Here is a 20,061-nt window from a genome sequence, read left to right as displayed (position 1 = left end):
TATTTATTTTCGTTTGAAACTACTTTTTAATTCATTTTTTAGTAAAGTTTTACGAGTACATTCATTAAAAAATTTCAAACTGATTGTACCTAGTTTTTTAACTCTAATCAAAACAACAAACATTTCGTGGTGTTAAAATAAAATTCGAATGTTTCAACGGTTTTCATAGTTCTGAGCTTGTTTACAAAATTATAATTGAACGAACGTTACTGAGCTTAAGTCTTAGACGTAACATGAATTTGGATATATTTTAATAACCGGTGGAAAAAGGGCACCTCAGTTTAAACTTAAATCTAATTGTTTAAAGTTATGTTAATAGTCATTAGTCTATACTTACAACAAAAAAAGGTCCTGATTCAAAAGAGAGTCAAATCTGTTGAATTTAGTCATAAATATTACTAGCTGGCCTGACGAACTTCACACTGCCTTTTTTTAATGTAATAATTATTTATATCGAAATAAAATATAGCCTATCTTCCAAGTTTGATAAAACTGCACACGGTGTGCAAATTTTATTAAAATCGGTTAAGTCCATCGCGGACAAACAACGTGACGCGTAATTTATATATATTATGATATTATTAGGTAAGGTCATTTTATTAAGTAGTGGGGGTATATAGAAGAATTATTAGAAATTTTTCCTTTATTTTACTTCTTAAATTTCAGAAAATACCGGTCAAATTTTAAATATTGTTTTTATTTTTATAAGGCCTCCTTGTAGAATAATAATAATAATAAATTCTTTATTGGACCAAATACTTTACAACTTAACCCGCCAAACTGCGTGACAGTATCGGCGGAGAGTTTATACAATTTTCGTTGTCAATACAATATACGTGACTCTACATAACGAATCATTATTCATAAACGCGAGTGAAACCACGCGGTTTTCTAGTATATAACGTAAAAGTAATTTGTTATGTAGAGAATCATTTATTCAAGACATACGTCACATATCAAACACAAGCGATTACATTACTTTTATCTTTAAATCACGTTTAAAAGCATTTTTAAATAAATATATTTCTATCGAAACATAAGCGTCTAGTAATATTAGGTTTTTATCATATATGATAGATGATGATATATGTAATATTAAAGTCATAAAACCGTCACTTTATTTGATTATGCTTTGTCTGCGTTTAATACAAAATCTTTTCTAACAGAATAAGAAAAGTAATTTTATTCCTCGATTTTTACAAGTATAACAAATAAGATTTTTATATGTTTTTTTTTTATGTTTTATATGTTTTTATGTTTAGGTTTTTTTTGTTTTTTTTTTTTTTGTTTTTTATATGTTTAAGATTTTTTTATGTTGGGTAGCTGTAGGTACCCTGCGCGCGTTGCTACGCTTTTTTTATTGTTATTTTTTCGGTCGTACCAACTCAGAAATCTTTGTGGGCTGCACAACACTATGCTGAAGATTATGACGTGGTCAAAGGCATAGTGTACGATTTTATAAAGGACATACAGACAAAACATTTTTATATTTATATAGATTAGTATTTGATCATCGTCATCTTTTTATTTAAAATCCATGCTTCCACTTTTTTATTTCAGTAAAACAGTTATCTTCTGTATAAATATTTAGTTTTTATTAGTATTGTCTTAAGAGATTTTCAAGTACCAATTCCTCATATGTGGAAAAATTTGAAGGCATCTCCGTCACTAAATTATTACTTCAATTGATATACAATCAGCTACGCTTAGAACAATACAAATCTTCACTGATTGTTTTTTTATTTGAGTATACATTAAAATAGACGAATTGATCAACATAATTAAGCGTTTGTTATTCAAAATTTGCTCAAAAATAAAATCAAATAAAACATAATTTTATAATAGACAATAAAAAATAAAACAATAGAAATTCTAAAAGTTTTGCTCGACAATGCTCTGCACGTATGATTAGAAGAGCGATACAATAAAAATTAAAATAGCAAATAATAATTAATGAATGAAATACACATGAATAGTGTCCCACATAGGCACAGCGATAGCACTAGAAACAGTGCAACAATGGCAAATAGGAGGGTGGAATAGAAAAGTGCCTATCAAGCCTTTAGACACTGTAAACATATAAAATGAAGGCAGTTATTGTTCTTCTGAAACAATAAGAGCAACATATATCACAATTGACTGAAGCCATTTCAAGTGAAAGCGCTATAGAAAAAAATAACCATTGGGTACCACATCGACGCACGCCTAAACAATCAAACGTGGAACAAAAAGACAGTAATGTGGAAATGGATAATGCAGAAGCGGTGCGGCGACGAGCGGTCACGCTGTGGGCGGCAGCGGACGCGCCCACAGCGTCGCGCCTCGAGAGCGACTCTCTCGTTCAGTCTAGCTGAGGATTAACTTGTTCTATTTCTACAATACGCTTACTAAAAATAATATTATACTCCTACTTATACTATTAGTTATTATTTCTTAAGTAAAGTATTCATATAGTGATAAAAAGTTGCAAATTATTTTACGCAAATATTATTAGAAACTAGCTGGTCCACGCGGTCTCACCCACGATCTCATGGGATTATTGGGATAAAAAGTAGTCTATATATTGTAGAGTTTCAACTATTAACGTACTTACCAAGTTTTATTAAAATCGGTCCAGTAGTTTGAACGTGAAAGAGTAACAAACATAGTAGTAGGACTAATATTTTACGTAAAGAATAAAAACGCTAACTACTCGTATATTTGTATTTTCTTTTTACCCTCGTCCGCCGGCTCTGTGACCGCGTCCCGCCTCCGTCGAGAGGATGTGTGATTAGTTTTATCCTTCGCAGTGGCTCCTAGCCTCCCCATTCTTCACCATCTCGTAACAAAAACGAATCACCCGTAACGTGGAAATGGTTTAAGTGTCTCAACAAATTGAAATCGATAATAATACCAGTCTGTTTTTTTATAGGTACTACTTTAACACTTGTCTGTGCGGCTGCGGTGGCTCGGCGGGACTCTTGAAATACTCGTGCGATTTATTGAAATGGAAGGAACGTGTTAAATAACTATTCACTGTTCAGTTGCTTTTTATTCATTAACGACTTCGCTTCGATGAGTCTGCTTGCTATCTGTCACGGGGTTATATTCCATTTTAACTCTACGGTTTGTCATCTGTGATGTTCACATTTTAACCGCAAATAAAAACGTAACAATTTCGATATATTCATAATCTATTTACGCGGTAATTTCGTAATATCGTAGTGTAATGTACTCGCGAATAATTCGTTTATTACATGCGTGGATAATTTTCGTAATACGGAAGTTTATTACGGCGTTTCTTAGTCGGTAAGTTTCGCATGGACCGGTAGCGATGAGCGCTGAAATAGGATAAAGTAATAAGCGGCCTATTACACTCATTCGAGACGGGGAAGTTATTCACTTCTCAGTGTTCCTCGACTGTTCGTCTTCATTTTATAACACCGTGTTAAGGGTCTCTACGATCAATCTCGGTCGTGTTTATAAATCTCGTCGGTCAGAAAAATACATTATCACTTATTTTCTTCTAATATATTTTATTATTACTTCTATGATTTCATCGAAATAAATAAAAAAATTAAGTGTAATTAGAGCAATTTGAAAACAGTCAATTTGTTAAATATATGTTCTTAAATCAAACTTGGTAATTTATGAAACGTTTAAAAAAATAAACTCGAATGTCGATGGAATATCTTATTTCGATTTAAAATGAAACGATAAACGCTCATTTAACTATGTTTTCACATTTTGATTATATGTACGGCGTTCGTCGATTGCTTTGCAGAGGTCGTTGAAACCATTATTATATGGGGAGTATCATTTAGAAGTTAGGCCCTATAAATGTGGGTGGTGGGGTGCTGGCGCCGGCCTTATGCAAACCGATTAAAATATTATTTTTGTTTCATATGTGCGACAATTAAAATAATCATTTTTCTTTTATTTCACGAAGACATTATCAACTTTATCATTTTATTTATTTTATACTAACATAATAAAACATAATTCTTTTAGATTACCTGCTTATTTTACTATATAATATACATTTTGGATACAATATAAGTCAACAATATATTCTACTTCTATCAAAAGTAAGTCCACGGGTCGTAAACATTTTTTATGACATCTCATAACAATCGACGAAGTATTATCAGAAGTATCGGAGGTATTCATGTACCTAACATGAAATTAATTAACGTACTAGTATATTAATACAATTAATTGTACAAGTACTTGTTACTTGTTATCACTTTCTATTAAGTATTCGATTTTAAAATTAAAGGATGGTACTTTAGTGTAAGTTACTTAAATTAACAGAAATTAAATAATACCACCAATGTACCATACTTATACATATAATATTTAATAAGTAAAAAAAACATAAATAAAATATAATAATCAAATGTTATTTTACCAATATTATAACAATATTTGCTATGATTTAGACTATTTGAATATGCTAAGACTATCAAGTTTCCTTTCTATAAAAAGATAAATAAAATTAACTTGAACAATCAAACAAAGCAAATTTATCAATTATAAAATATCGTTACCGGAGTTCACACTGAAACAATACATTATAAATTATATTGTTTGTTTAAATTATACACGAATTTAGTATATTTATTCGAGAAATGTGACATGTAATTAAAATACAAGTCACATCGAACAATTATAATCACGAAATAGAAATGCACTATTAGAAATAAACGTCGATGACACATGCGGTAATTTCGCTATACTATTTAAAACCTTATTGTAACCATGTTAAAGTTCAAAAACGTGTAAAGGTATTTCAACAAAGGACCATCCGTACCGTTACCGTTTTGTTATCAAACTAAACCTTAACGACCCGGACTTAGAAATTATTAAAGCCTATAACCGAGTTGTTACAAAACTAATTATAAATAAATGTTTATTTAATGTGTCATTTCTAAATGTTACACATTATATTTGATTGTAATATAATAACTTGTTTTTATTTATCAAATAAATTTAACAATCAATAGCGAAATATATGATTGATCAAATTAATAATTCAAATGCTTTAATTGGTCTTCAGATCATTGATGTTTGTGCTTAGTTTTTCCCTGTATAAGACATCTCGTGCTATCTTATAGCCTAAACTCAAAAAAAAGCAAAGTAGTAAATCTGAACCACCTCAGCATACATTATATAAATAAGCAAGTGTAAACTAAATTTACTTATAAATTATGTAAAAGACAAACGAAATTAATTTGTCAGCCAATAATTTTTAACTTTTTTAAATATCGAACTAAACTCATTGGACGGTATTGTATTACTTCACTGAGCCGATATACAAGTTAAATTCTTAACCTCTGCCTTATTACAAATTTCACATGTATTATTTATTAAAGGAGACACAATATCACTTGTAAACAAACATGTATACGTAAAATATATTCAGAATTAAATGCCTCATGCAAATATGAGTCTCATCTTGATTCATTCGTTTATGCAATTTTGTTTCGGTGAATTTGTCACGTGGATATGTACACTGGATTTTTTCTTTTGTTTTTGTGTGGTTTACTTTTTATCAAATAGATTTATGAAAACCCAGGTGTAATGGAGTGGATTTTATTATGCACAAAAAATGGCACTACAGTTTCTGAAATGGTTTCGCAGTTTAAATGCAGCATGGCATAACATATCTTCTGCCAGATGTTCTAAATAATCTTTAAGACAAATAAAAAATCGTGAAAGACTAAGACCTACTTAGTAAATATAATTAATAAGTTAGAACATTACGTGGTGTCTTTGGGTCATATTTCTGTTAGGTGCTACTTTTTTATAGACATTCCACAGACCAGCGTCTAAGAGCCATTGTAACGGCGAGATGAAAAGATCGATTCATTAATTTATACCTCCCGATCTCGAACAGGAAGTTTACGATCGGACATTTTATCTAATGCTACTGTATTCCCGCCTATCGTTCCGTCGGGTTTATTTACATTGAAACAGTAAATCGCCTTCGCAAAGAGCGGCATTCTTTGTGCGTCGCTACAACTAAACATTATCGAAGTTTTAATTGTGAATGCAGACAAAAGCGCCTTGTAATAGGCAGCTGTAAATGAGCAACAATAGATTCTACAAATAAAGGATTGTATTAAGTTGACGCGGGACGTCGGACCGCGCGGCGAGGCGATGCCGATGGCGCGCACGTGCCCGAAGTACCGGTTGAAACGTTCCGATGTATTGTTTGTTTACCCGAATAAAACACTAAAATCCAATTCAATAACAAAGAATTAAAGATCCCAAAATAAAATTTATTGCTCGCGTACGATAAAATAGATTTATGAACGCGCCGCGCGAGCGACTTGCCCATAATATTATTAGGTACGCGAGGGCAAACAATTTACACCTAAATATAATATCTAATACCGCGGCATGTACTGAATTATGGAAATATAAACGATATTGCCTCTGTCAGAGTCGTATTGCCAGAAGCATACGGTTATTTCTCGGTAGCCACGGGGTTTGCTTTGTAATTTACCTAACAACATTCTCTTATTAAGTAAACAATTACAATTGCTTCTAAACATGAATACGTTCACCAAGGAAGCTCCTTTTAACTATTTTATCAAATTAACTTGTCCAAGAGTTCTCGTTTCTCTATGTACAGGGCAATTAGTTCAAGGTGGTAATCTAATAAATCATGTTAAAAAGGTTGTCATGTCTACAATAACTTTTTTTTTTTGTTGTAATTTAGTGTTTTAACCATCTATACATAACTTTTTTACATAGAAAGCTTAACTACTATACTATTATCTGCAAAAAGTTGTTTTTTATTAAAGGATACTCACAGAAAAAGACTAAAACTTACATTTTTGGCACGTCATTATATTTCATCGTCAAGTCCTTCATCATTCTGTTGTCGAAGAGATTCGTCACACACATTGTGACAAGGCCTTACTAAATTTGTGGAGTTCTGAGATAGGAAATTATTTCTGTCAAGAAATTAACTTCTATACCTTTGAGCTGTTTCTAATTCCAAGTATTTCGTACTTGAAAGTACGGTCACCAACCCGCCTGCCCAGCGTGGTGACTATGGGCAAAACGGATGAGCTTTAGTGCACGCCAAAAATGGCGTGAACTTGTGGAGGCCTATGTCCAGCAGTGGACTGTGAAAGGCTGAAATGATGATGATGATGTACTTGAAATATCACCCCAAATTGATATAAAAATTCACCAACCGCAGACGCAGTGGAGCAGCAAACTGTAGTTGTTGTAGTTTAAAATCGAGCCCTTCTACTTTATAAAATGACCTTTGCGTAGCCTTTGCCCTATAAGACTTGATTTTGACTTTGACCTTTAAGACAATCAGATGGTCACGAGGCCCCAGAGTTGAGATCAGTATGTTAACTGTCGTTCTATACTTGTACACTAGCGACATACCTATATTTTAAATGGCATTTCTGCTCAGTATTTGACCCATATTGTCGTGTTCCTGATTGATATCAAATCTTAATGGGAGGGGGGGTCAGATTTTGGTCAGTCATAATAACAAACTTGTTGTTATCCAATCAAGGCCATTTACGAGAGATATATACTCAGAGTTTAATATTGTTTCAATCTGCTATAGTTTATTTTCATTATTTTAACCCATTCTAAAAGCATTTGTATACAGCCATATATAGTGTAACATTTTTTATCTATTAATGAAACATATTATTACTTAATAATTATATTATAATCTTATTCGAGAGCACGCAGTGGAGCAGCGTGGTGGCGACTTTTTCAGACCTCTTTCTGATGTTATAGGCTGAATCGTCTATCGTGTCGTATTATAATCTTTAAAGTCAAGGAACACATGTATGGTTTAAATTAAGAGACATCTTGTTTGGAGTATAGTTTTGAACTCAATTGTCCTGTATGTTTAGTCTGTGGAATTATATTTTTACTCTGTTGTGTCATAATAAATAAAATAAAATATGAAAACAATTCTCATAATTGTACGCAAGATTCTGTTTCCGGTAACGAGTCGGCACCGTCACTGACACGTCGCGTCAGTCCTACAAAAATGACAATATGGACATATTTAAAAATGCTCTGCGGTTACCTTCATCAGCGGAATTTAAATGTTTACCTCAAAATTACAAAAAGCTTGCGCATTTGCTCTCGACATTTGCGACGACTGACAAATTTATTTTTTTTCACGTTTGATATTACAAACTTTTAAATTGTGAACTAAATAGTTCTTTTTATTATGACCGGTGTTGCTATAAAAAAAAACTAAAATAAAATTCAACTAATGCAATTCATGTTTTCTCCCGCCTTGATACTTGCCCTTCTCATTCACTAGTTAAGAGGCCTATAATCAGGCATATATATGACCTGATATGTACATATAGACACAGTGAATAACTATCTCTTTATTATAACAGTTAATACCTACATACGTTTATAAGTAAAAGGGGGCCGTTGAGTGTCAAGCGTTTATAAACTTAAACTATATATAACACAACTTACGTAAGTATTGTATAAACTGTTGATTATAATTTATCTTTCTTTGTCCACAGGCTAAATTGCTTGAGAACTCTCATGCATGGCTCGGTGCCTCCACATCTTCGATTGCAGGTCAGTTAAATATTCCGATATTATCTTGCAGACATTCTGTTTGCTATGCACTTTTTATTTTTACTAGTCATTTCATTAATGGTTTCGCAATCGATTTTAAACGTACTATTACATTTATTATAAACGTGTATATAACATGGACTGTTACAATATAATAATTGATATTAAATTATTTCACAAGTCTTATATAAAATGTTACAGGCTTACTAAGTTGTATAACGTCGATTGCGTGACCAATAACATATTATTTTGCACGTAGCACTTTGTAATATTTTTCTATTCTATTGCATTATCATAATCCGTATAAATAATGTGGTAACATTACTCACATACAAGTAACAAAAGTACCGTCGGTGGCGTGAGAAAATTCTGTCTAGGAAAACTATGACTGGGAGTCATATATGATGTTATTATAATACAAAAAGATGGCTCCCATTATTTACCGCGTCAATTCTTTATTGTTTAGAATGATACTATTCCGGATAGTAATCTAGCTAATACATGCTGCAATTTCATCGCTTACTATTGTAAAAAAATAATAATCATATTCTTGTTTTATTACAAGATCATTTTGTATTATACAAGACTATGTTGCTGGACAAGCATCTCAACAAATTTAATTATTTAGTTTCTTTTATTATTATTAAAAATTTAACATACAAATCGAATGTTACTAAATAATATTGCCAATGATACGGATTATGGATAGTGTTTTTATACGTGGCGTTCTTGCTTTTATCTGTCAATCAGAATTCCACGGTCATACACTGAAGCTGAAAGCCCCCACGTGGACGCAGAGTCAGCTCCAAGAAGCGATACAGGCCGTCGTCACGCAGCGAATGAGATTCACACAGGCCGCAACGCATTACGGAATACCTAAAGGGACATTATACGATAATATATTAGGAAAATCTAAACGAATGGCTGTGTTAGACGAAGCGGGGCTACTTAGTAGCGAGGAGAGGGCTGTGCTAGACTTTTGTTGTGAAACGAGTGTGTCACCATACAACCGTCGAACAAAAAAATCACTAGTGGAGGTCCTGGCTTACGTTGAAAAATTGAGACGAAGCAGAGACCCCAATTTCGCGTTCATAGGTCTCACAGGGTTCAGATGGTGGTGGGCTTTCTGTAAGAAGCATTCGATAGTGTCTCTCTATTACGAAGGAACTTCCAAATTAAAAATTTCTAAAGTGAAAACTGAACAACAAACTGATGACGAATCTTGATCGACGTTAAAGGACAACATTATATCATTGAAATGTGGCTTAAAATATTGTTGAAAAATGGTTATGAAATAAAGTTAATAACTAAATTTTATTTCAAGTAAATGATCAAAATACAAATTTTTTCATATTACGTTATTTTACAGATTTACGTCATTATCTCTGAACAAAAAATATAATATTCTTTAAGTTAAAACAGTTCGTTTCGTTATTTTATTGGTACTTCTACTTTTTTTATTGCAAAAAAAAAACTACCTAAAACGCCACACAAATATTTTGTAATAGCACATTATCGTAATATATACTCGCTTTTCAAGGATTGCTTTTTGTCTAATCTACAAGGAAATTATTATTATTTTTTTTTTTTTTTTTTGTTAACCACGTGAAATGTTACAGGAATATATGACTATGTTTATTTTAACCCATATTTGATTTACTTGAAATCCTTACAAAATGTACAAGGCAGTGGTCGCTACAGTTACAATTAATAAAAATAATGTATTAAGAGTTAAATATATAAATACTTACGGCTTACTATTGATGTGCAAAAATTCCAAACTAGCCCTCTCCTCCAACTTTAGGTTCAACTGTAGTCTGTTAATCATATCATTAGTTAAGACTGTGTACTTAATTATGCGTTGAAATGTAATAAAATATCAAATTGACTGATTAATATTAAAATGTTATTGTTAGTTGAAAAATGATCAAATTAGGTAAGTTACTTGTGCCTTATATACATTGTTTGCAGACATTTAATGAGCACATTTAGTTTTATTTTATAAATATTTTGAATTATACATTATTTTTAGTTATAAGTACTTACGTTACTAATATGTCCTAGATATGTATGTTAATGTTATTCACAAGAACTGGAAATTTCTTCTCAAATTATTGATATTAAAATAACTGAAATAGTTTTAATGGCACTAAAAATTTAGAAACGTAACGAGATGTTATAGGTATTTATGTACATATTTTTGTATGACATTTTATTTCTGACCGTTTTATAAACTTTAGGTCTTTGAAGCAACTATCAAAACAAATTAAACTCGACCGTCATTGTAGCACATTGTATCGCACAAATAATAAAATGTCGTAAGTACCATTTAGGTGCCCCTTTCGTCATTGGATTAAGGTTTAAAATATGAAAGCATTTTCTCGAAAAACAAAGTGACTGGGGATGAGACATACGGGGCCACCTGTACAATAATAGTTCTTCGAACGGAAGGCGACCCTTAAAGCGACATTTGGGCTGTAACGATTTTTACAAACGACAATTACTAAAAAAAAAAACAAAGAATATATTTTTATTGATAACTACAATAATATTATAATAATATATAATAATCTCTTTCTTCTAGAACTTTCTATTTTCCTATTCTATTTTCATTTGCCTTAAATAATAATAACGAAAGACATAAAATTATTATGCAAAAATAAAAATATCTTCAATATAAATATGGACTTTACAGAAAGGAACACAAGCTATATGTCATTTTTCAAGACCGGTTTAATAATAAATAATTACGTTAAAACTAGTCTTAATAAAATTTGTTCAACTGATAACAACAATAAACATACACAGTTGAATAATACAATTTTATTTCGCATGGCTTAAAACTTCGGCATCTGATGCTGAATTTCCTATAATAACTCGAAAAAAAAAAAAAAAAAAAAACGGAGCATAGTCGATCAATGCTTTAAAATACTTTATAGTGTTCACAGAATATTAAAACTATGTGCTTAACCAAATTTTGCCAATTCACTTCCGACTAGCGCATCAACAAGCAACACTCATTATTAAGCGAATTTGTATTGTACGTCACAGAAATTCATCGTGCAAATTCAGTGCTCACATTGGTATGTCTTATTCCAACTGACACAATTATCTAACCATAATCTAATTAAAAAAATTTCGTGCCATGGTGTTGTGGTCGCACTTTTCTGAAACGGCTCGACCGATTTTTATGAAATTTGTCTGTATATTTGGTAGGTGTTAGATATCGATCGATAGAATATAGTTTATTGCACACTACTCAGAAGATATTTACATAAAACATAGAGTTAGTAATACACAAAGGCGGTCCTATCGCTTAGTAACGATCTCTAGGTGTTAGGATAGGTCGTTTAGTTTATTTCATATATTTCATAGCGATATGTAATTATTATCCCTATCTAAAAAATATTATTTCCATTCAAACTACAAGCATTTTCATAATACGCTGGAAAGCTCCAAAATAGTCCAAATATCTTAGGTATATTCGGAATGGATGATATACATCCATTCCGAATATACCTAAGATATGTACGTACGACTATTTCATATCAAGTGTGATCACTCAATGTACTTGTTAGATACTAAATATTAATTTTAGGAACTTGAAGGCGGCATCATTCTCGAACTATCTCGTGTTACTCTAGTTCGTTAGTAAGATAAACGTTGCCGATGCAATGCCTGTCTGTCAATTGAGGACCAATAGTAATAACCATTCACGTTGTCCGAAACTAAAACTAAAATTTCATTGTGCAATATGAAAGATGTGTTGTGCTATTAAATAATTACAACAAAAGCATATTTTTTTTGCATGGAGTAACAAGCCTAAATATTTCAGTTCACTGTATTTCTCAATAAAACAATATTTATAATATTAATGTCATAACATGTTATAATAATTAATATCACATTTGTTTGGAAATATTTTATTCATATAGTAATTGATTAAACAATATGGTAGAAAAATTATAAAAAAAATAATATTCAGTTAAACTTAATTATATATTGAATAAAATTTAAAGTGACTAATCCAATTAACATGGTACATTGACTTCTTAACGTAATGCGTTCGCTATATCAACCGCGTTTAATTTCGGTTCTTGACAGATTTTTTGACATTTGTGGTTTTGCGTACCTTCTGTAAGTCGAAGCATTAATACCAGAACACTTAATAATAATTAGATTATTTACAAAATAAATGGTATTTAAAATTTGACCTATATTAAGTACTTATTTTGTAATCCTAGCTGAATTACAAAGGTGACTTAAAGTTCCGTTAATATAATCCAAGTCAGTTAAAGCATTTGCCGTATTTTGACGCAACAAGTCGCATCGCTTCGCATCGCATCGTATTGATTACTAAAGCGGCGTAACACATTAAAAACCCTTCAGTTAAAAAGTATTCATGAATAATTTAATACATAATAAATCAAGGTGCGAAAGTAAAATGCACAAATATCCTTAAAAATAAAATGTTAGCAATCGTAATCAAAACGTGTGCAATTTAATTCGGAGATAAAATCAAATACCGTCTGTAATTGCGTACATAATTCGAGTGGCCAATGAAGGCAATTCCGTGTGCAGACGCACTACAATTAAAATATTGAAATATGTTACCGCTAGAAGCGGGATGATACGATTTTTAATTAAGATAAAATTAATTTAACGAAATCATATTTTTACTATGACTTATACTAATTGTTGTGCTTTGAAAAAACATATAATAATATGTATTGTGTTAATTTCATTAGCTTAGTGTTAAGATATGAGTAATAAATTTTGCACGTGATACTTTTATGTTTTGGCTTTATTTTTTGGCTTATTCCTCTTTCTGTAGTTATTATTGCAAAATAATAAATAGTTAAAATTCAAAAACATTGACTTAAGCAATACTTAATTTGTTATACTCCGTCCATTCCTTTATTTTCTTTTTGACAGTTTAAGAAAATTTTAAATTAGTAACTCACACGTTACCAATTCGATTTGAAATAATAATCGAAGTTATTTTAAGAAGAATTTCTAATCGATTTAAAGAAATATTTTTTACCTAGTTTGTTAAATAAATAAATAGGTAGGTATGTGATTTTCCGTGTATATTTCTCTCATAACTCTTAATATAAACTTGGTTTAGACTTTATTATCCACGCGTTTTAAATTTAAATTTCACTAACGCGTGCATAGTTACATTTTAAGGCAACCGTCAAAAAATTAATTGATGAATGAACAGAGCGATTGTTCTTTTCTTTTGGTTTGAAATTAAATTACAAAATTTCGACTTAATTCCTTGCAAATAATCAATCTTGGAGTCATAGATACTATTTTTATTTCCTTTTTTATTCAATTTATAAAAACAATAATTACATAACGTCAACTTATTTTTATCATATGATTGATTTATTTTGTATTTCAAGAACTATTTGATAGTCTGTGGTTGTTTGTTATGCACAGGGCACTTCAATACTAATCACTACCCGTCAGTAAAGTATGACATTACTGTAGAATTTTATAGTACATTATTCCAAAAAAAAAACTGTAATTAATAGGCGTGAGCTGTCAAAAAGAAAATAAACGGTTGGACGGGGTATAATGTCATTTTTCTTGTCAAAGTCTTGTATTACTTGTAACGGTACAGACTACATAAGTATAGTAAGACTAACCTCTGATTCCACTTCACATAAAAATTCACTTTTAGTGTCACGTTCAAAAATGGCACTACTAATTTGCGTCATCAATTTAACTTAATTGCAAAATTTATATACTTAATGTTAATTGAAAACAAGGTTCCAGGTGTTTATAATAATAACATATACATATAAAATATACATTTTTACCACAACGGTCTGCCTGCATCGAAGTGCTTAATTATATACGTAATTATATTATTAAAGTACAGACAACAGTTACTTTCTTTGTATACGATTAATTATATGCAAAACAACTGGCGGATTTCGATTAACTTTCGCTTATTTTTATTTTATTATTTAGAAACGTCGATATATATATATATATTTATATATTTACAAACGTCCATATAATTTATCGATATATTTTTTTGCAAAAGTCGTTACAGCTCATTATTTTTAATTAAAAATAATATTATACCATCAGACGTTTCAAATTTAATTTATTTTGTAGAACGAATTATATTTATGTTTTGATATGACGAACTAATTTCTCATAGGCCGAATTGAATCGTAATTATAATTATATATGTATACATGTAAAGTTTCAGATATATATTACAAAATGCCATAAAAAATTAGACACGTGTTGATACTTTTCAATATACCTACTAAGGGATTGCTATTAATATTTTTGTTTCTATTATTTTTTTTTTTTTAAATACTATAATTGACACATTAAGAAATGTAATTTGTCAAAGGAATGTTATTTTTGTTTCATTTATTTCGTTAGGAATACATTTTTTTCACGTCTAATGAATATGTATTTAAAACGCGATTGTATATCGTAGATAGTTATCATTTAATTAATGTACGTGCTGTGTCGCAAGCTGCTAACTTAATTCGTCTCTCAATTGACAGTCTAGTCTTGTAAATAAACTGCCTTGTTCTCAGAGTGACGTGAATGACATTCAATAAAATAGCATTCGGTGACTGACTTATACCGACTTATTGACGCTTAGGCCGTTTTTATAATAAGGCGATATTGAATACTCTATGATATAAGTATTTCCTAAGATATGCAATGAATAGTCGTGGTACTTAGTAACGTAAAAGTAGTTTTTTTTTATATAAAAAGGGCATAAGGGGTGTTAGTAAAGTGTTTCTGAACTATGTCTGTTTATTACAAAGTTAAATATCATTACGATTATTGCAGAAGTGCTGTTTAGCGACAAGACTAGACAGTTAATTTAAGTGCGAATTCAACTTGATTGCAACTACATTAAATGTTATTTTATATAATTATACCATTTCAGTGTCTTTGTTGATTGCTAATTAGGTTAAAAACATTTTTACAGATAAAATAAATAAAAAAATGTTAATTAGTTTTTATCACGTCAAGAATCAGTTAATTATTTAAAATAAGTACAAACTATATTTGAGATTTTCTTTAAGAAGATTATAACAAATTTGTAGCTCGTTAAAGAATAAAAGTTATAAGGACTTTAAAAATAATATAATATACACTACATACCTAATGCCGAATTAATCATATTTTGCAGTCTTACTTAATATTATAAGGTAATCTAAAAAGTTAAGATATACAGAAAAGTTGTTCGCTTAACTACCAATGTAAAAATATTTTCGTACTAATAGTTATTGTACTACAAAAAAATAAAATCAGCTTAGTAGTTTTGATTGACTGCATCTATGGCTTATTTCTGGTACTTTTCACAGCTAGATTTTCTTAAAATTTCTCAATGACTAAGTTTTTATTAAGTTGTTATATAATCTCTAATATACCCGACAAGCTCATAGAATCATAGAGCGTCTCGTGTGATTGGTTTGATTTGAATTTTGGTTGAGACATCGTGTACATTTTTGATTGATTTATGAAAATTGTTACGTGAACTTTAAATATAGAAAAGCCTGATAAAATGGTTCCATTTAAAAATCTTCCTAGTATCGATTCCTAGAATGTATCAACTTTGAAATATAATTATTGTTTTTGTTTTTTTTTTAATCTTAATTCTTATTATTATATAATTGTTCACGAATATAAGTTTTTCGAATTGGTCCATTATAATGTTCGTTCGTTCTTTTTTAATAATATCTACAAAAATACAATATTCTGATTGAATTATGTAGTTTCTTTTAGTACTTTAACTATTAACCTCATTATTTACAGATGACTATGGAGGTCAGTATGTAGGTTTCGTTATATTTTTCATGCATTTGTATTTTATATTAATTATTGTTTTAATGTGTGTTGTAGTATAAGAATTTAGACAGTTAATTGACTTATTTTATGTTACATCCAATAGTACCTATGATAGCTATTGCACATCATTACATATTATAAAACAGAGTCGCTTCCCGCTGTCTGTATGCTTAGATCTTTAAAGCTACTCAACGGATTTTGATGCTGTTTTCTTCAGTAAATAGAGTGATTCCAGAGGAAGGTTTATATGTATAATACATGCATAATATAGTAGAGGAGCTCTGATAGGTCGCTAGTTTGTATTATATAAATAATCCTGTCATTTTGAAATAAATAAATAGACAGAAATAATAATAAAGTGGAATAACTAAATCTTAAATAAAAAACTTCGTTTTTTTAAAATAATTATTCATTCGGATGATAACGCGTTCCCCAATATTACGTAGAATAGGGATTGATTTGTCTTTTCAGTATATTAACAATCATAAAATGACACCGTTATAAATAAAATGCGAAACAATTTCAACTATTATAACAAAGACCTTTTCATTTCCAGCAGATAGCTACCAGTACCAGCTGCAGTCGATGTGGCAGAAGTGCTGGAACACGAATCAGAGCCTCGTTCACAACCTGCGATTCCGCGAGCGCGGACCTCTCAAGTCCTGGCGCCCTGAAACCATGGCCGAAGCTATATTCTCCGTTCTGAAGGAGGGGCTGTCCCTCTCTCAAGCTGCAAGGAAATACGACATACCATACCCGACCTTCGTTCTCTACGCTAACCGAGTTCATAACATGCTGGGTCCGAGTGCTGACGGCGGTGCAGGTACGTGGTATTTGTATTATTATATTGCTAGCGAATGAGTGTTGTATGTAACGGTTTTTTTTTTAATTTGTATATATTCTTTTAGACGTTTGGTGTTTCAATAACCTCAAATATTTTCTCAGAAGAAACTTGACATAGATGTAGGTATTTCATTTTTGGACGGTACTAAAACAAATATATACATTAAAGAAACATAGTTTCACTACGGTAAATTTAAATAAGTTTTTCTTGCATATGTATTTATAACAGCTGATCCCAAGAGGCGTAAGATGCTATATTAATTTCTTTTAAAGTTTACCGTACGAAAAAAAAATTTTTTTTTCACATTATTTTCAATAAATTGAATAATTTGTTTAGATACATTATTTAAACATTAAAGTTTGGCTGCAGTTGAAGTCAATATTTTAGTAAGCAAATTTGTATCGAGCAGCCGCGTAATTTCTGAGCGATAATTTTGCAAATGCCACTTACCATATATTCTATTACTCAACACTATAAAATTTTAAATTTTACTTATAACTTATTAAAAGTAATAATAATAAATTAAATATTGCATCAATAATATTGCAAATACTTTCACGAATCTTATTCTACTACTATTTAACTGCGACTATTTAAAATTAAAATAATAACCTGGATTTGTGATTTTTCGGATTTTGTTTACCCTATTCCACTCAAACACGAGCATCTAAAAAAACAGTAGAACTGTTTCTGAACGAATATCTGAAATACAACATTCATTTGCTACTCGCTAAGCCAACGCCACCGGTTTCTGATTGGAGCAAGCGACGACAGAGAATTTTTAATGCCTACATTGGATTACGAACTCAGATTTCGTATTAGGTTACGTATACACCTTCCAATACAAGTACACATTGAAATCTGCTCCTTACGACATTGATATCTAACTAGCTTATGATACAACTCGTAAATATCATAAACATTGTTAAAGATCTCTACCGAATATACGAGCGACGAGAATTGATTTGTACTTTCATTACGGCTAAAGCGAAAATCAGAAACCTGTGACTAGGAATAGATGAATATATCATAACTATCTTAGTGTATGTTTCTATTCTATGTATGTTTTTTTATTTTATTTATTTATTTAATATGTCTGCAGAGCGAATTTTCATACATTTGCGATCTCTCGCCATTGCGATTTTATCTTGAATCACCATGGTATATCCCATTGCGAATTTAGCATAAGCATTATTAAATAAATATTAAATTTTATATTCTCCCAATGTCCTTTTCATTTTTAAGAATATTGTTATTAATTTAGAAATTATTTAAAATAATATTTAAATTTCAACATCTAAAAGACTACCAAAGAATCATTTGAAGTGTAAAATCAAATTTTTCTTTGTCGTGGAGAATTTGAGAGAATAATAAATTATTGTGACATAAATTATCAAAAGCAGTATAATTCAATAATGAAAATAAATATTTTTTTTTTCTTAACATAATAAGTAACTCTGGTCGATTCTGTGATTGTGCTTTGTCTGTTCACGCTTTACGGTTGTGACTCATTCCAGATTTGAGACCAAAAGGTCGCGGCAGACCTCAGCGCATCCTGCTTGGAGTCTGGCCTGACGAACACATCCGCGGCGTGATACGTGCCGTAGTCTTCAGAGACTCACATACACCACACTCGACGCACCACATCAAGGAGGAAGTGCTCCCGGTGTATCCTGCCATCACGGTCAGTATTGAAAACCGTGCGAACTAATCAACGCCAAAAACCCCTCCTACGAATGTCCCGAATGAATTGACCCTTGTTCATATATTTGAATGATATGCAAGTGCGCTTTGCGATCTTCTGATTATTACAAGCAGCTAAGCGATTAAACTTTAGGCTCTATTCAGATTACGTCCTTCGTACGGGTGTTTTTTATGTGACATTTTATATGTTTGCGATTTGTTATTTATTTGACTTTGCGAACAATGTTTGCTCAGTGTTAAGCAGCTAACCATGTTGGCGCATGCGTGTTGCAGGACGGTATGAGCGTGCAGAGCCCCTACCCGGTGGCGTGTGGCAACGGGCGCGAAGGCGGCGTGTCTCCGAATGCGGCCGCCGCCGCCGCCGTGGCTGCCGTGGCGCACGGCCTGCGCCGCCAGATGTGCAACATGGTGGTCGCCGCTCAACGGCCTCCCGATCATCCGCCACACCTCGGATTGCCACCGCTTCCGCTTCAGTCACCTCGTCTACCGTCACCGCTCTCCGCCGGATTGGAATCGCCGCTCTGCTCGCCCCCGCCCCCTGGCCACGCTCTGGAACCTCCGAAGCCCGCGGATCCTTTCCGCCCGTTCGCTTCGCCACGTCCGGACAGTCGTTACGGAGAGCGCGACGTCGTCGCTGAGATAACTGACATGGGCCCGCCTAAGACACCGGTTTCGATCGCTAAGAATGGCAAGGATCTGTCGACGCCGCTTCCGGTCAAGATGGAGCCTCCTCCTGCGGAAGCCCGCGCGGAGAACATCTGAAGCGAGGCCGCGGGCGCGGTGCCGACCCACTCGCCGGTCGGCATTCCTCCGCCGCTGCCCGCTTACCCCTACTTCGTCCCGAACCGCAACTCCGTCGGCTACTTTTAAAGCGGAGCGTGCGAGCGGGCTCTTCGCAGAGCGGGGCGGAGCGGCAGCGGGCAGCTCGCCGCGCCGCCTCGCGCCGAAGACACGGAAGTATTTAATCAAAATGATTGTAACGGCATTATTTGATCATATTTAATTAATTATTTAAAATGGACTCGCTGTGCAATAAATTGCTTGTTATTTAGTTACGAATTTCATATTATTATGGAGGAATATTTTTAGTTGAACTACTA

At 32.1% G+C, this 20,061-nt stretch overlaps 1 protein-coding gene across 1 annotated transcript; it reads left to right on the top strand.

The window, feature by feature from the left end:
* Positions 1-2,246: 2,246 nt before the first annotated feature.
* Positions 2,247-19,723, top strand: LOC123668500 (protein bric-a-brac 1-like). Its single transcript, XM_045602234.1, has 5 exons — positions 2,247-2,339; positions 8,517-8,574; positions 16,973-17,236; positions 18,775-18,941; positions 19,235-19,723. Exons 1-5 carry the CDS (start codon positions 2,247-2,249, stop codon positions 19,721-19,723), a joined length of 1,071 nt encoding a protein of 356 aa, XP_045458190.1.
* The last annotated feature ends 338 nt before the right edge of the window (positions 19,724-20,061 follow it).

Source organism: Melitaea cinxia, chromosome Z, assembly GCF_905220565.1.
Source record: "Melitaea cinxia chromosome Z, ilMelCinx1.1, whole genome shotgun sequence".
Classification (NCBI taxonomy): domain Eukaryota; kingdom Metazoa; phylum Arthropoda; class Insecta; order Lepidoptera; family Nymphalidae; genus Melitaea; species Melitaea cinxia.
Note: the sequence above shows the minus strand (reverse complement) of the source record. Positions and strands in the feature narration are given on the sequence as shown.